This window comes from Podarcis cretensis, assembly GCF_951804945.1.
Source record: "Podarcis cretensis genome assembly, chromosome: 17".
Classification (NCBI taxonomy): domain Eukaryota; kingdom Metazoa; phylum Chordata; class Lepidosauria; order Squamata; family Lacertidae; genus Podarcis; species Podarcis cretensis.
This window is the reverse complement of record NC_137187.1, coordinates 13938794-13963035: the sequence shown is the minus strand read 5'-3', so window position 1 is coordinate 13963035 and position 24242 is coordinate 13938794. Positions and strand designations below refer to the sequence as shown.

Below are 24242 nucleotides of genomic sequence, written 5' to 3'. Positions count from 1 at the left end.
GTTGATGTGAACTCAAGATCCTTGACATCTGTTTAAGATAAAAATTTAAGATTAAACCATCTGTTTTGGAGGGCAATAGGGCAAGGAGGGCAAGAGGTGAGCTGGTAATTAAGGTTCCTTGTTGAGACACATGTAAGATATATTACTACTTATTTGTCATTTATAGATAGAAGAATATATAGCTTTTTGTTTCCCATAAAAGGGCAAAAGGAAATGGGTGTATCTTTTGTGATTGGTTCTAGCAAACAGCCAATAGGAATTTCAACCAGGCTGATTGGACAGAGGCAGCCACAGGAGGAGCAAGGGGGCTGGGTTAAGGAAATATAAGTGCTGGCCATAATGGCAGGAGGCCAGGCCAGAGCTTGGTAACCATATACCACTGTGCCTCTCATTTATTTGTCTGACAAATAAATTATTATTTTAATTTCTCTATTGCTGCGTTGAATATTTCATTCCAGCTAAGCGTTAACCACAAGCAGGGTGCTACACTATAATTTTCAAATGTTGTTTTTCATCTATTGCAATGTCACTCAGCTGTGTTCTTGCTTCACTTAATACTTGCCTTGAATCATTAAGAATTGACAATCTGGCCTTCAGCATCTTAAATCCACATCCTTGGGGTTTTCTCTGAACAAAACTAGCAAACTACCTGTGACACTTGTCACTAACACATCCATGTGTCACACTTATGCGTAACCACTAGAATAAACCAACAGTCAAGAAATCTCACTTCCATGTAATGTCAATGTACGGATGTACTTTAAGAAGAAACAAGATATCCATGACAGTAATTTGGCAAATATTGGAGCGGTGTGTGTGTATTTGTAAGGTCATACAATAAATGTAAATATGCCCCAAAGACATATTTAGTCCCCCAAAAATGAGCCAGTTCTAAGCAGTTGCCTAATAGAACTTCCTTACAGTATAGTGAATAAGCAAATCTTATTTACTTATCTGGGAAAACATCAGACTTTTACCTAATTTTTTACCTGATAGAGCAGTAGGAAGTATTATTCCCACAGAAACCCACTCCAGGCCCCATTGAATTTCAGAGTTTTATCAGTTACTACTATTTTTTCCTTTTCTCTTCAATCATGAAATATCTTGTTCCAAACTCCAGGCAGGTGCTGCTTTAATTACATTTTTGCTTTCTGACAAACTGCCAATTATGTCCATTCGCCATTTACAAAATCCAGTGTTTTGTAGTTTGCCCATCATTAAACATTACCTTCCAGCGTTGCTTTGCTTCTGTCATTAAGTACTGCTTAATCTTAAATGCCAACAGTCTACAACCTGCGTAGATGGTAATAATACGGCTTTGGCAGGTGCCCAATAAAACGACTTAGGTGCACTTAGTAAAATGGGCTATCTCTGACAAATACAAAATGCTATATTCTCTGCCAGCGTTCACATATGTAATAGATTCACAAACAAAAAATCTGATATCACATCTACCTAGTTCTGTCTACCTTATTATTGTGATTGGTTCAGGAAAACATTATGTATTGTTTATATTTTGGAAATTCTGTCCATAACCATTAGAAAATGTAAAACACAAAAGTAGAACTGAATTTGTTTTTGCTTTGCTTTGCTTTGTCTTTTTTTTTTTTTACTTTTAATGGTTATTTATTTGAAGAAATGAAACTGTATGAGATTACCACTGATTGTCTGGAAAAGCTCACACAACTCTTCCTTCACTTTCATACAACATGTGTTGAGAATCATAAAATCATAGAATTGTAGAGTCGGAAGGGACTCTGAGAATCATCTAGTCCAACCCCCTTCAATGCAAGAATCACAATGAAACCATCACCATGGCTTCTGCAAGTAACTAAAAACACCAATGAGTTTCCCAGAAATAGTAAGGGTAAGTTGTTTAGTTATAATACAGCAACACTATAAGCTCTGCTCTGAGCTACTGCAGTGTGGACTTCTGAGATCTTTGGAACTTGCAAAAAGACTCTCCTACAGACTGCAGCAATCTACTGGGTGTATAAGGGATAAGGCGGTCTCTCAAGTAGCCTGGTCCTGAGCTGTATAGGGACTTGGAGAGAAGGACAGCAAAGCAAACTCTTTCAATTGAGCCCAGGGAGTAAAAAGTTTGAAAATGTCTGCACTAATCTGAAATTTAAAACATTAATTTAAAATGTTGATTCGAATCCATTTTCCAACAGCTTGTTGATCCTTAAAAAGCAGTCTATAGTATTTGTTCAGGTGGACCACAAGACCATGACTAAAATAGCAGAAGAACATGTTGCAGAGGCTTCTGTACAGAGTCCACTGCATCCTTTTGTACTGAAATAACATGTCTGTCTGGTAATGCATTTGGTCACAATAGAAACACCAGAATGCCCTTCCAGCTGCTTGCTTATTTCTTCGACCAAGATGAACATGATAAGACAAGGAAAATTAAGAGAAAAGGGAAGTCTGGATTGGCTTCACATGCTCTATGGCAAAAGACGCTGTGACTCTGAGTACTTTGGAAAATCTGGTGTTAAGATAGACTGATTCCAATGTGCTCTTCTAATAGAGTCAGATAATTCTAAAATGTGTGTCCAAGAAGCGAACTTCTTATGACTTTAATGAATCCTACACACCAACATTCTTAGCTGTTTATGAGTTTGTGAATTTTAAGCCAGGTTAGTTTATTAAATCAGGGAAGAGAAATTGAACTATGAGCCTTTTTTAAAAAAAAAACTGCAGGGAGGGGTGAATTGCAAAGAAAGCTAGCAGGCTAATTCAGAAAAAATGTATATTCAGTAGCTGGAAGCCATGCAGTTCCCTGTTTAAATTCAGGAAACCAAGATTACTTTTGTGCCTTTAATCAATAGATCTCCTACTGTCAAACTGAATGTGATGATCTGTGATGATGGTAGCCAAATCTGATTGATGAAATGTCATCTTTGTAGCTAAGATGAAAACATACAGGTTTTATATACTATAAGCAAAATTTGCCAGGCTGATGAACTTTATAACAGTATCTTTCCACAATAAGCGACGTATTACTATGTGTTTACACAACACAGAGGACCAAGTTGTCAAACAATGATAAATCATTACTCTGGATACTTTCTGTAGGTTGCTACGGGTTTTAAATGTCATTTATGAAGTGTACTAGCAGAAATCAGGATGTTGCCCTTGGAAGATGTGATTTTCATTGAAACCTCCCCTGAATTTCAACATATATAATTTACTCGTAACCGTGTTGCTTATATTGGCAAGTCTATCGCTTTATGTTCTAGAGCTTTCAGCCTAATAATGTAACTTCGCTCTCAGAAAAATATCTTGATTTACATAGACAGCAGGTTATTGACTCTGGAACCACAATGACAAAAGGGGCACCCTCAAAATTACTTAAGAGAGGAGCCTTTTAAGTTGAATACCTCTCTTCCCATCCCTTTCAGCTTCTCAGATGAGATGTATTCACTGTAAGGCTGTATCCAAGTTCTAAGTCTCCCAAAACCTGGATCCAGCCCTGCTGAGTTGCTTTATTTGTTTAAACAAGTTTGCTTTGTCATATTAACAATTACAATAATATGGAAACCTCTACTATAATTTGATATGTCCTGGTTTTTCAACTGATCACTTTTTTTTTTTTGGTCACCATAGAATCTATTGTGTATATATGGAAATTTGAGGCAGGAAGCAGTTTTCTAAAAGTTCCTCTATAGGCCTCCAAGCACACCACTGCAAACAGTATATTGAAATGAAATATTTCACAAACGGGAATTGGGCCATTTCGCCACCTCAGTTTCTCATCTGTATTGATGAGGGGGTGGAGAGATGGATAGAGAACCAAAAGCAGTCACATATACTAGTCATTGCTCAGACCTTTGCCAACAACATTTAACACACACTTTAACCACTGTTGTTGTTTCTGATTAGCTACTTATTTTGTTGCTGAAGCCTGAAACTGCCAATTTCAAACACCCCTACCCTGCAGAAAGAGTACTTGACCAGTACTTTCCAGACAAGCAGCTGTACAGATTTGTGTCTAAATGCATTTTAAAGCAAATGGAGAAAAAAATACTGAATGCTGATCCCAGGAAGTTTAGAACCCACAGGGCAAAATTCATACAAAATTAAGCATGTTTCAGCCATATTGATTTTGACTGGGGGGAAATTAAGCATATACAGTACTTAATTAAAACAACAGGACTTAAAAGTGCATATTATGTTACATTCTCATAACAGAATTACTTCTAGGACATTTGTCCCCCTAGATTTGTTATTTGGGTCTTTCCCCCTACCTTCATCATTCTTCCATACAATTTCTCCAACTAGCTCCATACAATCTACTTAAATATTCCCCACACCTGTATGCAAAAATGTACTGTGCACACAGACTTTTTGCCTTGACTGAATTGCTGTAATAGGAGCCCTGATGGAGGAACTGAAATATTGGTTCCGCTCACCAATTTGCTCCTGTACAAGCTGAGATTCAGACTAAGCAGAAACAAGTGTAAAGAAAAATAACTGTAGAGAAATGAAAAAGAAAGGGCAGAAACTGAAATAATATTTCAAAGTAGGAAACAATAATAAATGCATTTGTAACATTATTTGATTCCTGTGTTTGAAACAAATGTAATTTAGTGATATTACACTAGTGAATGAGTAGCAGCAATTCTAAACACACAGACCTGGGAATATTTCTCTTTGAACTCAATAGGATTGACTTCAGAGTAGACATGCACTGGACTGCACTGTCAGTAAAATCAAAATAAAAAATTGCAACTTATTATTGGCTGTATAACTCATATTGAAGTCAATTCACACCACATAACAGCAAGAGTCTGATACTGTTCAGTCATTTCTGTTGACCAAGCACTTCAACAGCCTTTAAAGGTCATAAGCATGAATATTAGTATAAGCAAAAAATATAGAAATCATAATTTTAAAAATCCAATGTGTTCCTATAGTATCCAAAGATTTCATGCCTCCTCCCACAAGCCTTTAAAAAATAATTGCCCTTAACATTATGGTTTTCTAAATTTTCTCTAAGCAAATCCCACCTCACATTACTGAACGTGGTCAAATTGGGTCAACTTAGAAGTGATCCCTCAAAACGCTATACCAGTAGAGCTTTCACTGAAGTGAAGATTTGCACTAGGGAAATACAGTTTTGAGGATGACAACATTAAAAAAGAACTGAGTACCAACTTGCATCATTTTTAAGGTTTCTTGTACCAAAACAGCTATGCGGGGGAGGGGGAAGGATTAGCAACTCTGATAATGAGATCAAAAAGAATCGTTCACCTTTTACGAGATCAACAAGGGATTAGTTCTTGTCACTAAATGTCAGCAGATAACACTTGGAATAAAACACAGAAAACAGATTTGTGGACAGAATAAAGTTGACATATTTGGATGATGGATTTACTTTGAAGTTTCCAGCTATTGCAAGTCTAACTCTTTTAGACAAACCTCTTGCCCAAAATACCAGTCTTAACAATTGTGTGACATATTGACAAGATGACATGTTGTGTAACACAGTCAAGGGAGACTGTCAAATAAAATGGAAGAATTTATTTATGGATGAAAGCATTATTTGACAATCAAGTTGCAGTCTGAATGCAAAGTCACAGTTCAAGCTGATAATTGTTAGGTTGCTCATTAGAATCCTCCAATTTATTCCTGGGATTATTAATGAAAGCAAATATTCTTTTATCTATTCCTCCTTTCCTTGTTATCCTTCTAGCATATGCTTTAATTGTACCCTGGAATACTGAGGGTGCTGGTTTATTTAAAAGAGCAATTTGGAGCTAACATAGTAACAGCATACCCACTACCTATAGCTTTATATCCAACAACATACAGATTGAAAACATGATTTTTGTTCACCATCCCTTTAAAATAATAAACTATGCTTGACATATTCATAGGTGACAATTTACCTGGCAGCCTTGGACTGCAATCCTAAACATACTTACTAGGGAAAAAAGACCATGGAAGCTGAGTGGATTTACTCCTGACTAAATAAACATTCTTTGTAACTTTCACATGTGCCTATTGGACTTATCCTGAAAGTAGACAAACTGCAAAAGGGTGGAATACTATTCACCTATAGAACTGTTTATTACAGTTCTGTAACGTCAAAAAAGCTCATTCATTTTTTTACCAATTCATCCCTATGGTGAAGAAGTCATATTCAAGGTACAAGCACAGAATGCACATTTGTAGCATTTACTTATAACAGAAGAAGACTGTGCTTACCCTATCTCAACCCACACCAGTACATTCTCATATGCTTGGACTACTGCAATGTGCTCTACGTGGGGCTACCTTTGAAGGTGACCCGGAAACTGCAATTAATCCAGAATGCAGCAGCTAGACTGGTGACTGGGAGTAGCTGCTGGGACCACATAACACCGGCTCCCAGTACATTTCCGAGCACAATTCAAAGTGTTGGTGCTGACCTTTAAAGCCCTAAACAGCCACAGTCCTGTATACCTGAAGGAGTGTCTCCACCCCCATCGTTCAGCCCAGACACTGAGATCCAGTGCCGAGGACCTTCTGGCGGTTCCCTCATTGCGAGAAGTGAGGTTACAGGGAACCAGAGAGAGGGCCTTCTCAGTAGTGGCGCCCGCCCTGTGGAACGCCCTCCCTTCAGATGTGAAGGAAATAAGCAGCTATTTTATCTTTAAAAGACATCTGAAGGCAGCCCTGTTTAGGGAAGTTTTTAATATTTAATACTGTATTGTTTTTAACACTTGATTGGAAGCCGCTCAGAGTGGCTGGGGAAACTCAGCCAGATGGTTGGGGTATAAATAATAAATTATTATTATTATTATTATTATTATTATTATTATGCTGCTGCAAGTAAAGAAATACCCCTTACCGTTGCTTAGTGCCAGGCTGGCATCTACCAAAATGCAGTAACAACAATAATATGCTGGTAAAACAAATGGACACAATTAACCATTCTTTGTCAACCTACTGAAATAAATGAAACTTCCACAAGAGTACAGAACTCCTTTGCATGTTCTGTTTATTTCAGTGGTGCTGGCATAGAAGAAGTTCTGATGAATCATATCCACTCAGCATTACTGAATTAGAAGGACAAGCACCAACTAAGCACAAAGAGGTCATTTTTAAGTACCTTGGGGGAAATGCCAAGTTCCAGGAGTGTGGGAGTCCTCTGCAATGCACCTCCACTGAGCCTTAAACTAGGAAAGATGGGGCATACAAAGTGAGAATTCTATCACATTGACTCCGACTTTTCTGAGTGTGCAATGCCAAGTGAGAATGATAATGTTACTTGGACATTCTTAGGGCCCTGGCAAATGCATGACCTTGCCACTCTGTGTAGCTGCCCCTGCCTGGAAGGCTGCCATTCAAGTGGAAGAGAATTTTATATTTCCAAATCTTTGTCCTACTGTACATTATGATGCCAAAAATCTGTCTTTAGTTATAGTATCAATGACTCACCATGTAGAGCCCATGTCAAAGATACTAAAGTTGTTTCCATATTGCTCTAATTAAACTATCATGTCTGTGCAAGAGAATGTTATCATAGGATAATAGTATCCTGCTGCTACATAAATGCCAAAGCAAAGCTGGAGACATTTAAGGCAAACTCTTGAAGCAAAATATTTACTTTCAGAACAGGAAACATCAATTCACTCCTCCATCTTTTATTATGGACACCAGTGCCCCACTCCCAAACATACTTGCATGCACGAGAATTACATTTAAAAAGTCGGACTTCCCTGCATTTAAATATACCTTAGGACTGAGTTAATAATTCCTATTCAGTTTAATAAATAAATAGAAGTAAAATATGTGTAAGAGAATAAATATTTATCGCTTTGTGAGCTGGATATATACATGTAATATTGTAACAAACGTACACCAAACAGTTGCATTCTTACTGCCTAGCTTATGATCAATTGAGAAAAAGCAGCATTGATTGCTGCTTGGGAGGAACTATTTTTGTTGGAAATGTTGTGCAGGAGTAAAGGGTTAAATCCCCACTTTCCATGTGCTATTGCCCCATTCTCTGTGGCAGCATTTTTAAGAATATATTTATTTACGGGTGGCGCTGTGGTCTAAACCACTGAGCCTAGGGCTTGCCGATTGGAAGGTCAGCAGTTTGAATCCCCGCAACAGGGTGAGCTCCCATTACTTGGTCCCAGCTCCTGCCAACCTAGCAGTTTTAAAGCACGTCAAAGTGCAAGTAGCTATTTACCACTCCAGCGGGAAGGTAAACGGCGTTTCCATGCGCTGCTCATTTCGACAGAAGCAGCTTAGTCATGCTGACCCAGAAAAACTGTCTGCAGACAAATGTGAGCTCCCTTGGCCAGTAAAGCGAGATGAGCACCGCAACCCCAGAGTCATTCACAACTGGACTTAACTGTCAGGAGTCCTTTACCATATGTGTGTGTGTGTGTGTGTGTGTGTGTAAACACACACACACAGGGCAGTTTACAACATAAAAACACAAACATACATACCATAGTAACAAACTTTATATACTAAATGCAATCATTTAGTAACAAACAGCAAATATAATAAATGCAATCATAGATATATGTAGTTTGACCCTAAGAATACATAACCCAAACATTGTAGTGACTTAATATGCATTCATCCTTAAAGGCCATCCTCTGAACCCGTTTAGGTGGGTGGTGACTGAAGAGATGGCCAGCTTGATTGCTCTCCGCAGAGAGGGTTGTTGGATGGCAATTTTGACATCATTTTAGTGCCAATACTTTTTTTTTTTTTTGCCTGACATTTTTGTCATTTGGTATAAGCTGGCTGTAGTTTATTTATCTGTTCTGCTGAATTTAAACATTGCTTTTAGCTGTTGCTCTCTGTCATTTTATCTCTTTGATTGCTGTTAGTTTTATATTTATTGTTATTATGGTATTTTTTTTGCTCCTATTAACATTGCTTTAAGATAGCATGGAAGCTTTAGTGAGCAGCAGCATAAATATAAAATAAAAGTAATTATATTTTATGTGGCCAACGTATTGAGGTTGAATCTGGACAAGACAGATGTACTGTTTCTGGGGGACAGGGGCTGGGCAGGTATGGGGGATTTCCCTGGTCTTGAACAGGGCAATTGTGCCCCTGAAGGATCAGGTGCACATGGTCATGAGTATTTTATAGCGTAACTGCAATATAAATTATATACAGTTTTCCCTTTAGTTGACGTGACCCAAAGTCAACTTCTTGTTGAGTCAAAGGTGCACAACACGTTCTGACTTGAGCATATGAGTGGGTATTATACGGAAAGGTTAGGATGGCCCTGCGAGAGGACTGGAGAGAGGACAGAGAGAAATGTCAACTTAAACCAAACCCCTGCAATGCAGAGATTCTGCCCACAGCTGTCCCTGGGTGGCCTTGAACCACGAACCTTCTAACAGCCAATCACCAACAGCCAGACACATTGACCTATTGGGCAACAGTCTCCATGTTTGGAGCCAGGCCCATCCCACCTGCTATTCCTTTTTATTGCATCCTGTTTTCACTATGTTGACCGCAACACTCACTGTCGGAATCAAACCCAATCCACTTGTTAGTCTCAGCCAGGTGCAAACTACATTTACTTGCAAATGATACAAAGTTCTGTTCTGTTTTAAAGAAAAGCAGTCTCAGGAGGCTGTGATTTTGAGTGGAGGAGAAACACCCTTCATTTTTTGCTTTCAGTCTTCTTGAACTATTTTCAGTAGCACCTCCTGGAAAAATGATGACCTGGATGCACCCTAAAACTAGAATATATAGTAAACAGTAAAAGCTATACATCTCAGACATGAAGGCAAACCCTTAATAAGGAGGAAAGCTTTTTTAAAAAATTCTTTCTCATGTTTCCACATTAATCATTTTACCTTCATGCTACTCATCATACCTTCTGTCAAGAAATGAACTTTCTACCGAAACATCTCCATTCTTGCGGACCAGAGATATTAACTATTAATATGGTGAAACATGAAATACCAGTTTGTAGAGAGAAAGCTGAGCATTTTATTCTTTCATGGTTTAATTTAGTCATCAAAGGTTACTCACTCTCATGTTTATAAATTATATAGAGCAGAACTTAACTCCCCCAGATTAACCTGTTTGGAAATAATAGATTATGAAAAGGGAGGTTCATAACCTTTAAATATCCAACCAGCCTCATTTATGAGGCCACCCCCCATTCTTTCCAGAATCTACAGCTCAGAAAAGAAAATATATTTTTTTAGATGAAAGATGAGAAGCAAAAGAAGATGGTACATTTACATTTCAGCTGAAAGCTACATGTTTTTACATCTAGTAATCTCATACTTTTTTAACGGGTAGCCATATTCTGTAGGGATGCGGGTGGCGCTGTATTCTGTATTCTTTGGAGACTACCCTTTTCTCCACAAAATGGGGTAGAAGTGTATTTTTCAACTCAATCAGATCCTTCACGTGTATGGTGAAGAGTCATAATAATCACAAAGTTGATGTCATCTAGCAATAAAGGATGTAAGTTATGGAGCACATATACTCAGACATAGGTGAGACAAAATCAAAGAGATATTATTTCTGTATAGAGGTGGGTGAAAAGGCAGCAAAATTATACAGAAATAGGAAACTTCATTTCCATAAACAGAGCATAAAAGGTTTGAGAATATCTCAGCCACCTTGTATTACTTTTATAATGTCAAGTATTTAGAGTGTACCCACAACCCAGTTCCTCAGTGTAGTTATTAATTCTAAATTATGACATTTCCAGGCACTCCAACATTTAACTAACAAAAAGAGCAGTTGCAATTTAGAGCAGCAAAAATATTCATATGGTTGTGTGCAGGAACCATTACTTCCTTCATCATGATGCAGGTTATTGTGCTTAACTTTGAGGAACCTGTAACATCCATTCCAACATTCTATAAAATTTACAATATCCAAAGATGTCTTACAAGTATTAATAATGGTATAAACTTCAATGGAATTTACAGAGCACTGGCTGCTATACCAGTCTATTTGGAAGAAGGTCAGTTGTATGTATGTATAGAATTGCAACTTAGTTCACTCTACATAAAAATTCTTAGATCATGCAAGAAGGCTACATAAACAAATATTATAATAATTCCTGTGATGTAAAGTTAAGCTAGTTATAAAGTAGTTAAATATTCTGGACAGTGTCACTCTTACAGTTCAGATCCTACTCAGTAATTATAGAATATAAAAATCATGTCAATCCAAGCTCTTAAGGACAGAAAAAGTACCACATTCCAACACTACATATTACTGGAAGAACACATCAGTTTAGGAAGCAAAGAAGAATATTATTATTATTTTGTTTATTTACTGAATTTATCTGCTGCCCTTCATCCAGAGCTCACAGGGTGGTTTACAACATAAAAACACAAAACATAATAATTTTAAAAAACTACAACCCCCTCTCCTCATGGAACAACTAAGTGGTTGTCTGCTGGAGACAAAACAAAATGTTCCTTATCCCTTTCAACAACTAAAGCAGGGGCAGGGCAATTAGTTGCAATTAAGTGACACATCCTAGCTTGTGACACAGATGAATGATCTGAAGCTTTTGTAACTTCACACAGGGGGAAAAATCTTCTTCTTTCATTCCTCCTAACATTGTTTGCTTTACTTCCCCTTCACTTTCAACCTCCTCTTGCTTTTCTGCTCTGCTTTCCATCTTTTTCTCATGTCACCACTAGCAAAAATCTATACTGATACTGATCCTTACACAGGGAATTATAGCTCTACTACACTATGTTGCCATAGTTAAATGTGGAAACATTAGGCAGACTCTTACCAATTTGTAGCTGGTGGTCAATGATTGAAAAATTCAAGATCCAGGATATCTTATGTCCAAGATACAGCAATAACAGGGTTTCTATAAGCCATCTAAAATTTTCTGAGCTGTTTTGGAACTGCTATACTACTTGAAAAGCTAACTGAGCATAAGCTTTCATCAAGAACAGTTAGTCTGAAACAGTAATGGTGGACAAAGACTACTTAGCAGAACCACAATTTTCCCTGTCACTAACTACATGTCCTGGGCCCACATTACTGGGTTTCTCCAAGGCTGCATACACACAATACGTTTAGAGCACATTTTAAAAGTCCAGGGACCAGAAGTTCATTAAGTGTGTTGGGAATTGCAGTTCTGTGGGGATTCTTTGGGAAAGTGATGTGTTTTAAATGTATGGTGTGCATGCCACCCAATATGGCTCCTAAACCTAGTAACACTTTATTCAAGGCAAATTTTGGGGTCCCACACAATCTAGCATATTAACGTAATCTGAACCCTATTACTTGTGGTAATTACTGTTTGACCAAATCATGTGGGTATTGCTCAAACACAAGTTGGAAATGCATACAGAAGAGCAGTGAGGTGAGACCTGTTATACTTTAAGCATAGGCAGGTCCAAGCAGTACAAATGAAAAATGAAAAATTCTGCATTAACTAGGGCAGAATTGAACGGATTGGTTGGGCCTGAACACGGAAAGCCTGACTTCAAATCCCTGCTTGGCTATGAACTGCCCTGGGCAGATGTTTCAACTGAAACTCCCCTCGCCATTGTTGTCAGGGCAAAATGGGATAGTTAGGAATTTTGGGTGGGGGGGAGAAGTGTTGGGAGGGGTTGCAATTCCAGAAAGCAAAGCAAGGAATATTTGACTCTCTCCCCCTCAGGGTAACGGCTCCCGGCTAATGTGACATTTGTTTGGTTCTTGTTCCTCTACACCAGGATGCAAAGGTGATGAATGAATGACAAAGCATCCTAGTGCATAGCCTGGCAATGGTGGAGAGGAAGGGCAGGTGGCAAGGCTTAAGCCTGCCTGCAAGCCGTGTCCTTTGGGCTGGAAGCATTTCCCTCTAATTCAAAATGAGCGGCGGGCAGCTCTGGCTGAGAGCATTACTCAGGGCCAAGCTAGACCTGAAACTGATTGTGGGACTAACAATTAAAAGTGTGTGTTTTATTTCTGTCCTGGAAATGGTAATCTGGGGACGGAGAGATGAGGGTGGGGGGCAGGTGTTCTAAAATAAATGAACAAAATCCTTCTCTAAAGGTGCTATCTGCATGTCAGATGACGAGTCCAGACCTTCCAAGTGTCCCTTTTTTCCAGTGACAGTCCGGGATTTACAGAAGCCGTCCCAGTTTCTGATTTTATCCTGGAATGTCCCGCTTTTTCTTAGGATGACCCTATTTTTGTCAGAGAAATGTTGGCGGGTATGGAGTTAGGTGACCCTGAAGCCAAGGAGATAAGTAACTATACAACCTTTAGAAGACTTCTGAAGGCAGCCCTGTATAGCATATATATATATATATATGTATACTGGAAGCCACCCAGAATGGCTGGGGCAACCCAGTCAGATGGGTGAGGTGCAATTATTGTTGTTGTTCTTGATTTCATTATTTTTTTTAATGTTCAGTGTTTTATTATGTTTATATATGCACTGTACAGATGGCTGCAGTATAAATATTATTATTATTTTTATTATTATTATTATTATTATTATTTAGGATGTCCCTATTTTCATCAGAGAAATGTTGGAGGATATGGAGTTATGTAACTCCTGAGCCAAGGACATAAGCATATATGTATGTACAGCGAAGGAGATAAGTATATAGATACTATAGGGAAGTTTCTTTAAAAAATGTTTAATGTTTTATTATGTTTTCATACATGTTGGCAGACTGGCTGGGGCAACCCAGTCAGCTGGGCAGAGTATAAATACCAACGTTACTGTTTTGATTTTCACAATTGAATAGAACGTCCCTATTTTCAATATTTTCAATGGAGAAATGTAATTTATTTATTGGCGGGGGGGGGGGGAGAGAGAGAGAGAACCACCACTTCTATAGCTAAACTCGACGACTGAGGGAAACGCATTTAAGTCACTGCCGTCTATAGCCTCCCCCCCCCCCCCGCGTAAGAGAACGGCGCCAGAGCTGACCTAAGAGAGGCACAAAAACTGAAGCTATGAGCCGCCCTTCCTTCCCTCTCCCCATATATATCTTTATATTTGTGTGTGTGTGTGTTTTATATACTATTCTCCCTTCACGCATAGCGGACCCCCCCCCTCCCTTTGAAGCCCTCAGGTGCGCGAGACGCCTGGGCGCCGCCCGCTGGCGCGCAACGGCTGAAACGAGGCGCGCGCGGCTTTTCTCTGTGGGGGGGGGGCGGGAGGGGGGAGGGGGCAGCGCATCTCTGAGGCGAGGGCGACGAGCAGAAACACAACGGGCGGCTCTCGGCTGCCTCGCGGGCTCCTCCTCGCTGGCGTCAGCGCCGGGCGCGAGCTGCCAACCAGCTGCTCTGCTGACGTCACGGCCCATCCCTTCGCTCTCTCTTCTCGCTCTTTCCCTCCCGCCGCCGCCCCCACGTGCTGGACGAGAGAGTAAAGTTTGTTGTTTTCTCCCGTCGCCCGTAGCGACGTGATGCCCCCCCCAGCCCCGCCTCTCGGGGGTGGCTGTGGTGGTGGGGCGGGGCTGCCGCGGAGGTGGGCGGGGCGGGCGGGAGAGTTTATAAGTCAGCCTGAGGCGGGCGCGCGGCTTGACAGTTCGCAAAGGCCGCGGTCGGCGAAAGGAGCGGCGGCGGGAGGAGTGGAGAAGCCTGAGCGCGTGACGGGGAAAAAGAGAGAGAGGGAGACCGAGGCAGCGCGCCGGCCCCGCCCGTCAGTTAGCGCAGCCAGCCAGCCAGGGACGTGCGGCGGTGGCTGCGGGAGACTCCCGGACTCCCCTCATGGCAGCGGCGCGAGCAGGGAATCCCCGGGAACCGTCTCGCGCCTTCTTCCAGCCGCTGCTCGCGCTGCAATCTGCTGGAACAGATCCGTGGCGGGGCTGCTCCTCATCGTAGGAGAAGCTCGTCCTTCGGCTTTTTAATTTTTTTAATATATATTTTTCTAAAGTTTCTGGTTTGCTTTTTTTTTTGCAACCCAAAGGACAAAAGTTAACAACATCCCGTTGCAGTATATATAAATACATATATCTATATATATATATATCACACTAATAATTCTATACTTCTGACCTCCGACCAAACACCGGCCCTTGGCACGTTAATGAGGTGGGTGATGTTTCCCCTTTTTCCATTTTTTCTACCCCCCTTCTTCCCTTTGAGGATGCTTGGATCTGAACTTTGAGCATGCCAGAACCGAATTTGGATATTTTTTTTTCTTTGATTGCGTTCTGTCTGTGGATGAACCCAGGGCTTGGCCGGTTTATTTCACCCTTCTCCCTTCTGACGTTTCCGCAGGCAGCCGCCCCACGGCGAGTTTGACATGGCTCTCAGCGGCACCCTCCTCCCTTCCATCGCCACCTTCGCAGCGGGCACGGCCGGCAGGGAGAAAGCCTTGAGGCAAGCAGGTGCCAGTAACGTGAGTACACAACCAGGCAGGGCAGTTGTGTGTGAATGCTGACGGGGGGGGGGGGGGTTACTCAGGGATCAAACTAGTGCTAGAGGAGCTCAGCTCCCCCAGAACCTGCGTTTTTGCTTTTAATGGGACATGAGAATGACCTTCGGCACAGGTGTGGAGTGCCTTTCTTCCACCAAAGAAACACTGAATCAAAGCTCCTGTACTGGTGGAATGGGATTCCACGTTAGGGTGGTGGTTCTTGATGGGCTTGAGCCCCACTATCTTTTTTTTTTTTTTTTAAGCTAAAGCATTTGGGGCTGGGGTGGGATGTTAGAAGATGGAGGAGATTCCTATAATAGGATGGAATGTGGAAGTTGATCAGGTCTCAACAGAGTTTGAATGAGACATCTTTAAAAAAACAAAATCCCTGTCTTGTTCGAAAAGGGAGCTATGAAAGCACACACATGGGGGATGTTGCAATGTAAATGTATATTCTAACAGCAGCTGCGGGGATATGATCCCCACCTTTTTTTAAAAAAAGCAGCAGTTTCATCTGACTACAGTACTCTTTTGCTCTGTTGTTCCCTAGACCCTCAGAATGTGTGTAGGCACAATTTAGGAAAATGCTCTTACCTTCGGCAGGGGCGTAGCTGCTCCCTGAAGTTCATTCTGTAATGTGGGATGGTAGGGGGAAAGAGAAACTGGGATAGATAGATCTGCTTTACCAGATCTGTGCTGCAGTAAATAAGCTGAAATATGCAGTGTATCGCAACCCAGAATCATGGGTGTGGATACATATGTTTTAATACATGGGCAGCCTTGGGAAATATGCACACCTACTCATGTGCTTAGGTTAACTTTTTGTTCGCTTGTCTCAAGCTGATGGCTTGTACCTACAGCTGCTGTTGTATAATGCATGCTGCTTTAGAAAACGCCTACGTGTGTTTAATATCAAATGCAGGCAATGTGATTAACATTGTGCGTGCAGTTTTTGTTGATTTGTATTTTTGTGCTCCTTTACAACAGCAGAAAGCCACATGATACCTTCTCTTTTTTAAGTCATGTAAACTCATTGTTTCTCAGTAGTGTCTAAAACATTGCTTTACTAATAAGTAGGTAAATGTAACTTGATTATAAGGGTATATATGTGACTATACATAAACTTAGGTATAGTCACATAAACACACATAAATTTGCTAACTGGTGCCTTTAATTTTATCACCACGTCTTGTAACTTTTTGCAGGCAAGTTTTTGAACAGACAGTTGGAAAGTTAAAGACTTAAAAAATTATTCCATCTAAACCTTGCAACTTCAGGCTTTACAGTAAAAGTCCTGACAATCCTTTGAACCCGTAAATTAATATTACAGTGCCCCCCCCCAAAACCCCCCACACACACCATGTAGCACAGAATGGAGAGGGAAAATGAAAGTTCTCTGCAACATGTCGTGACTTGACAATTGCCTAGTTTGCCTTAAAAGCACATATATCAGAAGTCAAGAGACTCCCAATTTATTCCCCTCTCCTGCAGTGTGTGTTATTTAAGTATTTTCAACACATGATAAAATAGGGGCTTGACTATTTCCAGGGTTTCGTTTCACAGTCCTGCAATTCTGCAGCTGATTGCATTGGGCCATGCGACTACTGCTTTGAACAGACTGACAGGTTCACTTCAATCAGCAGAGGACTGTCCCTTGTTGTGTTGTGGCTACTCAGTTGTGTCCCAAAGAGTTGTCTGTGAAAGACTTCTCCCCCTGTTTTGGTGGTCGCCATGTTTTGCTCATGCCTAGGTTTTCCTATACCTTTCCTGCTTTGCGAAACTCGAAAGTTTGGTGTGCTTTCACCAGCACTGTTTTCTCCTTCTTTACCAACACCGGTTTTTTTTCTTCTTTTTCTGCCCACAGAAGTGGCGGGAGGAGCTCTCTCACCTCAAGCGGATTCCCTCTGTGTTCACAGGACGGCCTTACGACCTCTCTTCTGACCTGGAAAGCAGCACCACAAACAGCAGCAGTGGGGCTATGTCAAGGCGGGAGACGGAGGAGTTGAACGAGCTTCTGGACTTTGACTTCATCCTCTCCAACTCCCTGATGCCCCAGGAACAACCCACGGCTGCTGCCGCAGCAGTAGTAAGCACCGCTCCTGGCCCCTCGCCCGCCGTCACGAGCAGCAACTGCCCAACAGTTACCACTTGCGACTTCACCTACCAACTGCAAAGGGGCGATCACACCGGAGGAGGAGGGGGAGCTATGCTGTACAACAGGGAGCAGGCCCCGGCTGCCCCCTTCAACCTGGCTGATATCAACGACGTCTCCCCTTCCGGTGGATTTGTAGCTGAGCTGATGAGGCCAGATCTGGACCCAGTTTATATGCAGCAACAGCAGCAACAACAGCAGCAGCAGCAGCAGCAGCCATCCCCACTGGGCAGCCTGCATGGCAAATTTGTGGTGAAAGCCACCGTGAACATGGGGGAATACAACAACCACATCAGTGTTAGCAGCAAGAACAACCCAGCTGCTGCAACCTCCCCTTGTTCAGATGGACCTGTGCAGCCTCCTATTTATAACCATGTGCCCAGAATGTGCCAGAAAATTAAGCAGGAGGCTGCCCCTTCCTGCACCATTGGCCAATCCCATGGGAATACTCAGAGGGCACAGCAACACGATTTTCCCTTGGGGCGCCCACTGCCTAGCAGGACTAACCCTCCCTTGACTCCAGAGGAGCTGATGAACAGCAGAGACTGCCACCCCTCCCCGCAGGGCTTAGGTCACCCAGCTCTGCCGCTTCCTCCAGGCTACCACCCTGGCCCGGGATACCCTCCTTTTCTCCCAGAGCAGCTGCCACCAAGCGCGCTCCAGTATCAAGGTCAGTCTCACTATCTAAATGTTTTTGGAGAGCCTGTAAATATGCCTCGCTTGGTACAAGGGATGATGCTGACTCCGCCCTCTTCACCTCTAGAGCTGATGCCTTCTGGGAGCTGCCTCGCCGAAGAGACCAAGCCGAAGAGGGGCCGGCGGTCATGGCCCAGGAAAAGGACCGCCACACACACATGCGACTATGCGGGTTGCGGCAAAACGTACACAAAGAGCTCACACCTCAAAGCACACCTTCGGACCCATACAGGTAAGCCCTACTCAACTGTGCTGCCAAGGTCCCAGGCATCCCTTATCTCATGCCCTTATCTCAAAAGCAAATCTCTATAGCCCAACATCAGCTGTGTAAAGGGTTTTGTTTTGTTTTTGCACACCCCACCCCACCCAACCTAGTAGGGTTGTTGTATGTGGCTGGAAAGAGGTTTTTCCAGAGAGCTGGTATTTGTATGAAAAAGGCATGTTTGCCTGTGATGCCATATGCATTTGCCCCGCTGTAACGCTGTGCACCGGTTTTGCAAGTCTTCCAAAAGCTTGTGAAACTTGTTTGGTGATATGATGTTGGGACACACAAAAAAGGAGTCTGCATATTCTATATGCAGCGATGCCTCGTTCATTCCTCTTTTTAACTGCCTTGCTGTGCAATCCCATCCATGTTCACTCAGAAGTATCCCACTGTGCCTTGTAAGTGAGCTGCTTGCTAATTGCGCCCTTAAACTCCTGCATCTCCATCAGTCTGAGAGAATCATCATTCTCATGTACCCATGTATACATCTTTTCTCACACTCTAGTTAAATAGGTATTGGTGGTTTTGGAAATATTAAAACCTGCCAGCCTGTCTAACAGAGGCAAAGGCAGGATGAGGATACACACCCTGAGCAACAACACTCCCCTCAACCATATTCTTTTTTTTTCTTTTTTGGTGGGGTACCTTTGAGGAATCCATTTTAAATAGTTTCATTCCACCAGTGTATTAAAATACGCATATCTGTGGCTGCAACCAAGATAAGAATTTAAATAGCGGGAGCCATTAAATATATGGCTTTGCTTACAGATCGGAGGAGTTCGTTAAAATGTCTCTGAATGTTTCAGCCACAGCAAAGGAATTGTTTTGCAGACGTGCAAGATTTTCTTGCCTGACTCTGGCCATGTGGCTAGCTAATTACAAGGTAGCTAGAAGTCCAGAGTGAATTAAGCATGTTTATGCTGATAACGCCACTGAGGTGTTTCTTTTGGGGGAATGGAAATTGCAAATAGCCATAATTCATTTATTTTGTTGGACTTGTTGCTTCTGGTTAAAGAGCTTAGTCTCATTTCGATTTTCTCTAAATCAACAAATGTTAGCTGATTGGCTATGATCTTGGAGACCAACTTCTAATCTGAGACTGTTTTGACTTCAGGGGAAGCAGGGCAGCCCTCCCACAAACTGTTATATTTAATTTCTCCTCAATTCTGTTGTATAAAACGGCTGCCAGTTAGCAACCGACTTGGTTAATTAGCTTCGGAAAACATCCAGTTCTGGATTTTCCAGCCAGCCATATAAAGTGATAAAAATAACCAACAGACTTAGTTCTTGCTGCTGAAGTTTATACGTTCATCTTACTATGAAATAATTTTTTACTCACAATAATTTACCTTGCTGCTTAACACGTTCACTTGGAAATTAAGTCCCCCAGTGGGACTCCATGAAGTCCCCCAAAGGGACTTAATTGTGAGTAAATATTCTTTGAATGGCAGTATTTGTTTTTCAATTAAATTTGTCAGAACTTGAACATCTTTTCTAATTAATAATAATTAGACTCTCTTAAGAAAAAAAATGGGTGTTATGAGTAAAAGTATAGCAGGTAACCTGTTAGTTCATTGAAGACAGGCTTAGCTCTGAATAAGCAAGTTTAGGAGTGCCTTGTTACGTGTTAATAGTGCTAAAAGCCTAGTTTTTAACATGTATACCTGGAAACAGATTCACTGATTTAAGTGGCTCTTTCACTTGTGTACAAGTATTCTTATTATTAGCATCAACAACAACAATTATTAGTTGTACTACTCATAAAATTGACTCAAACTGACTTACAAGCATGATTTAAAATACTAAAGCTAGGGCATAAAGAATAAAGTTCGGGCACTGTCAGCATGGTTAAAATACATTGAACAACACTGTTTCAGTATCTCCAAACTGCTTGAGAACATTGACTTTCAGAGAAACTTCTGATTGATGTCAATTTCCGCATAAGTTCTTGGTTTGATTATATATATAAAAAGGAGGGTGTTTGTTAAGTTTGACAGTGAAGGACTGCAAATAGCTTTCCGTCGTTTTCTTTAGTTCCCTGAAAAGTGTGGCTGTAACAACAGTTTGATTGCTAAGCTTACCTGAATGGGTGCAGGTTTCCTTTGTAGTCTGAATACTTACATGCAACATTAATTTTGGAAGCAGTCAAGGCAGAGATCGAGAAACAAAGTATTGTGATTTAACATACTGCCAAGCAATCATTGAAAAAAATGTCCCTTAGATGTTTATGCTTCTAGATATGTCCTCATTTTATGTAGGCTGGTGACAGGTGTTAGTGTGCGAGAATTGGTGGTACAAGTGAGGCATTGTTACCTGTAGTGAACACCAGCTTTGCAAACTAGTTTAATAATGCTAGTCCACAGATAATTTTGCTTGCCTAGTCATTTGTGATCAAAAGAAAAACAACAGCAAAGTTTTGCAAAAGTTTTCCAGCTTTGTTACCCAGAGACAATTCTTATTAGCCACAGGTGGCTAGGTATGTGGGTACATTATTTGCAAGCCTGTTTGTTTTATGCCACCGTTCATGGTCAAACGGGTTCTACAGGTTTTTAGAAAACCTGCAGAACTGTTGAAGAGGAATTGAGGGATAGGTGTACACACACCACAGAAAATGCTTCTTATACCACCTTCAGCATTTTGAGGGAAGAAAACTATTGTCTCGCCAGCTGAATAAATATGCATGAGATTTTTTCCTTTTCTAATTTGTTCAGCTATAGCGGCTAATGTGAAGCTATAATGACAATAGTCTGATCCTAGGGAAAACTGTCTGTAACTGTGATTGCTGGAACAAACTTATATTTATTGAATCGTATGATGCACCTATATCTGTGAAGGATACAGAAGTAATTGATATGGTTCTTTATTTCTGAAGGTGAGAAGCCCTATCACTGTGACTGGGAAGGTTGTGGCTGGAAATTTGCCCGCTCTGATGAACTCACGCGTCACTACAGAAAACACACGGGGCACCGCCCATTCCAGTGCCAGAGGTGTGACAGAGCATTTTCCAGGTCTGACCACCTTGCCTTGCATATGAAAAGACACTTTTAAACAGGACGTGGTGAACTTTTTCCTTTACTGCCATGAGAGATTCAGTATTTGACAGCACAAAAGACTGTCTTCTGCCAGAGGGGAGAACTCCACTTTAAAGCACTACAAAGAACCCCAGCGAGGTCTTTCCAAAAAGAAAGCGTGGAATTAAAGAAAAGACGAGACAATTGTGGAACTTTTATAGGGGGACAATGACTGGATCTTGTATCATTCCATTTTTTATTATTATTATTGAAAAATCTGACTTGAATCTTTCTGGACTACAGATTGCCAAGGATTGACTGGAAGTCAAGGATATCAGGGTTAAAACGAAACTGTTGAGGGTGGGGAGAATGGGAGATTACGTAGGGAGATGATGGGTGAAGACAGGTGTAACGTTGTAGAGCGGTGGGGGCTGTTCAGCTATGGCAGTTTCTTCATCTCATTCAATCTAAATGATTCCCCCCCACACTTTGCCAAGGTTGAAGTCCAAAAAACATGTTTGTGCAAGGTTGCCACAAAAGCTAATGCTGTTCTGCTAATGTGCTTGTGACTTCAGAGACACCTCTCTCTCTTTTTCTTTGCCCACCACCCAAATTCCTCAAGCAATTTTGCAACAGTTCTAAAACTTTCACTTTTTTAAGGAGAAGAGAGAATGTGTGAAGGTACAACTTGCACTTACCTTTATTTTATTTTTAAAGCAGGGAATGTGGGGGGAAACGGACAAAACTGACACCAAACCTCACCATTTAACTTCACAGAGGATAAATGTCGTGCAAAGTGGGGGGAAATGAGGGGGGAGGTTGCCTCACACCATGGCTGAAGAATCCACTGTGACTTCTCTTTAAATGCTATGTCTGTCTTCACCCTAAATTCCCTTAAGATTTATTTTCAATGCAATATTGTAAACATGTTGTAGTCTTGCAATTTCTTTTTCCTTTAAAAAAAAAGCCATTACTAAACTATGTCTAATGAGGAAGAAGAAATTCAGGTACAGAGTTATGGTTAAAGGTCTATTTTCATGGTGCTGAATGACTTTTGGTTCTTAAGGTACCAAAAATGCCAAAGTTCTCAACTGCTGCATATTTGACAAGGAAATACGTTTGTCTTCCGATCTACAGTTAATGATGACCTAAGTCAGGTTGATAAACCTGGCTTATTTGTGTTTGTCTCTCTTTTAATCTTCTATGCAGACAGTCTGTAATGCACTGTGGTTTCAATGTGCAATAATTTGTACAATGGTTTATTCCCAAATATGCCTTAAGCAGAACAAATATTTTTTTTCTATATGGTTCTTTACATAATAAATATGTAATATAAATTTAAGGAGACTTCTATTTTGTATATTTGTAAACTATGAAGTGAAAAATGAACATTTTGTCAGAGTTTGTATTTTGCATATTCATTTTTGCTGAAAATAACTTTTAAATAAACCTATTTTATCTGAGTGCCTTTTTCTTCTTTCTGAATCACGTTGCATTTAAAGAGCTGCATTTAAGCAGCGTTTTATAGAGCAGTAGTGGTTACTATCTAGCTCTATGCATGTTTATTCTTATACAACCCCTGTTGAGTTGCTTACTCCTAAAGGAAATTACTCTAGGTCGAAATTCAGTGGATAATTATTATGGATAATACTGGCTTCATTTTTTCCCCATATTGTTGTTTCCTTAAAACAACCCTGACCATGAGTTTAACCCTGGAGAGCCAGAGATGCTTAACTGGGTATCTTTAATACTGATAATCCAACCAAATAATTAAAGCAGAGGCAGAAAATGAGATCAAGAGGCCAAAGTTGGCCAAGGCAACAATATTGCTTAGCACTTTGAGTAAAGTGTTTGATTTGTGTACGCCATTCCTCAACGATAACCCTGTAAAGCCTCTTGCTGGTTGGGAGCTGAAGAAAATGCCTTGCTTGAGGCTACCACCTATAATATGTGTTAGGGGAAAGATCTGGAGCAGGGGTTTTCCTGCCTCCATTACTAGATCCCTTAGTCCCTATGTTGTACTACATCCTAAGCAAGATCTTGGCAAATTTAAGACTTGTCTTCAGGATTCTAAGGCCCGCACTGTTGCCATTAAAAAGCCTTTTCTAACCTTTAAATCTGCTATAGGCTGTTGCCTTACAAGTATATACAAGTGGCGATTCATTTCACCGCGAATTTCAGATCGTATTTCCTAGTTGCTGATAAAGCAAGAATAAGTAGAAACTTAATATCAAGCATACCTCAGGAATGCCGTATTCACTGTTTGACATTTACGTTTTATTTGAATATTATTCACTTGGCCGAATTTCACGGCACCTCCCTCCCCATAAGTAAATTTGGATTTGAAAATACTTGTGTTCCCCTGTGCCGTGTTTTTTCTTTTGCCTTGAATACATCTGTACATCAGAGGTTGGAGAAAAGCTTTGGATATATATTTTTTTCTTAGAAATTGTTAGTCATCACAGTAAACAGGTAAGTGCAATTAAAGTGAGCTTATTCGGGAAAACTCATTTTTCCTCCCTAAGATTCATTTGAGTACTTGTTTCTCTGCCCTGTTCTGAAACTCAGGGTTATCTCATTTTATCCTTGTCTCACTAACTTGTGAAATAGGTCAGTATGAGAGAATGGTAGGCATAAGCTTTGTGGCTAAAGAAGGTGATTTGAAGCAGAGAGATTGTTTGCAGAATAGTATGTCAGTTTGTAAGTATCTTAATATGTTTCATCACAACCTGTGTAGCTGACTGTAGACTAAGGTGCATATTAGCTGGTGCCCATGGTGCAATC

General features: G+C 40.9%; 1 protein-coding gene and 1 long non-coding RNA gene across 6 annotated transcripts; one reads left to right on the top strand and one right to left on the bottom strand.

Moving 5' to 3' along the window:
• Positions 1-1665: 1665 nt before the first annotated feature.
• Positions 1666-8377, bottom strand: LOC307206609. Of its 2 annotated transcripts, XR_013834413.1 has the most exons (4): positions 7100-8377; positions 4355-4446; positions 2811-2909; positions 1666-2033 (listed from the first exon to the last, which is right to left on the bottom strand). It is a non-coding gene; the product is annotated as an uncharacterized lncRNA (long non-coding RNA). The 2 variants fall into 2 exon arrangements; XR_013834412.1 differs by having other exon boundaries at positions 1666-2909.
• A 6123-nt stretch (positions 8378-14500) lies between these two features.
• On the top strand, positions 14501-22921 carry KLF4 (KLF transcription factor 4). Of its 4 annotated transcripts, XM_079959553.1 has the most exons (5): positions 14505-15006; positions 15196-15316; positions 17199-18156; positions 18250-18414; positions 21320-22921. In XM_079959553.1, exons 1-5 carry the CDS (start codon positions 15002-15004, stop codon positions 21493-21495), a joined length of 1425 nt encoding a protein of 474 aa, XP_079815679.1. In that variant the 5' UTR covers positions 14505-15001; the 3' UTR covers positions 21496-22921. The 4 variants fall into 4 exon arrangements, with proteins under 4 accessions (XP_079815678.1, XP_079815677.1, XP_079815680.1 ...); XM_079959552.1 differs by having other exon boundaries at positions 14501-15006; positions 17202-18414; XM_079959551.1 differs by having other exon boundaries at positions 14503-15006; positions 17199-18414.
• The last annotated feature ends 1321 nt before the right edge of the window (positions 22922-24242 follow it).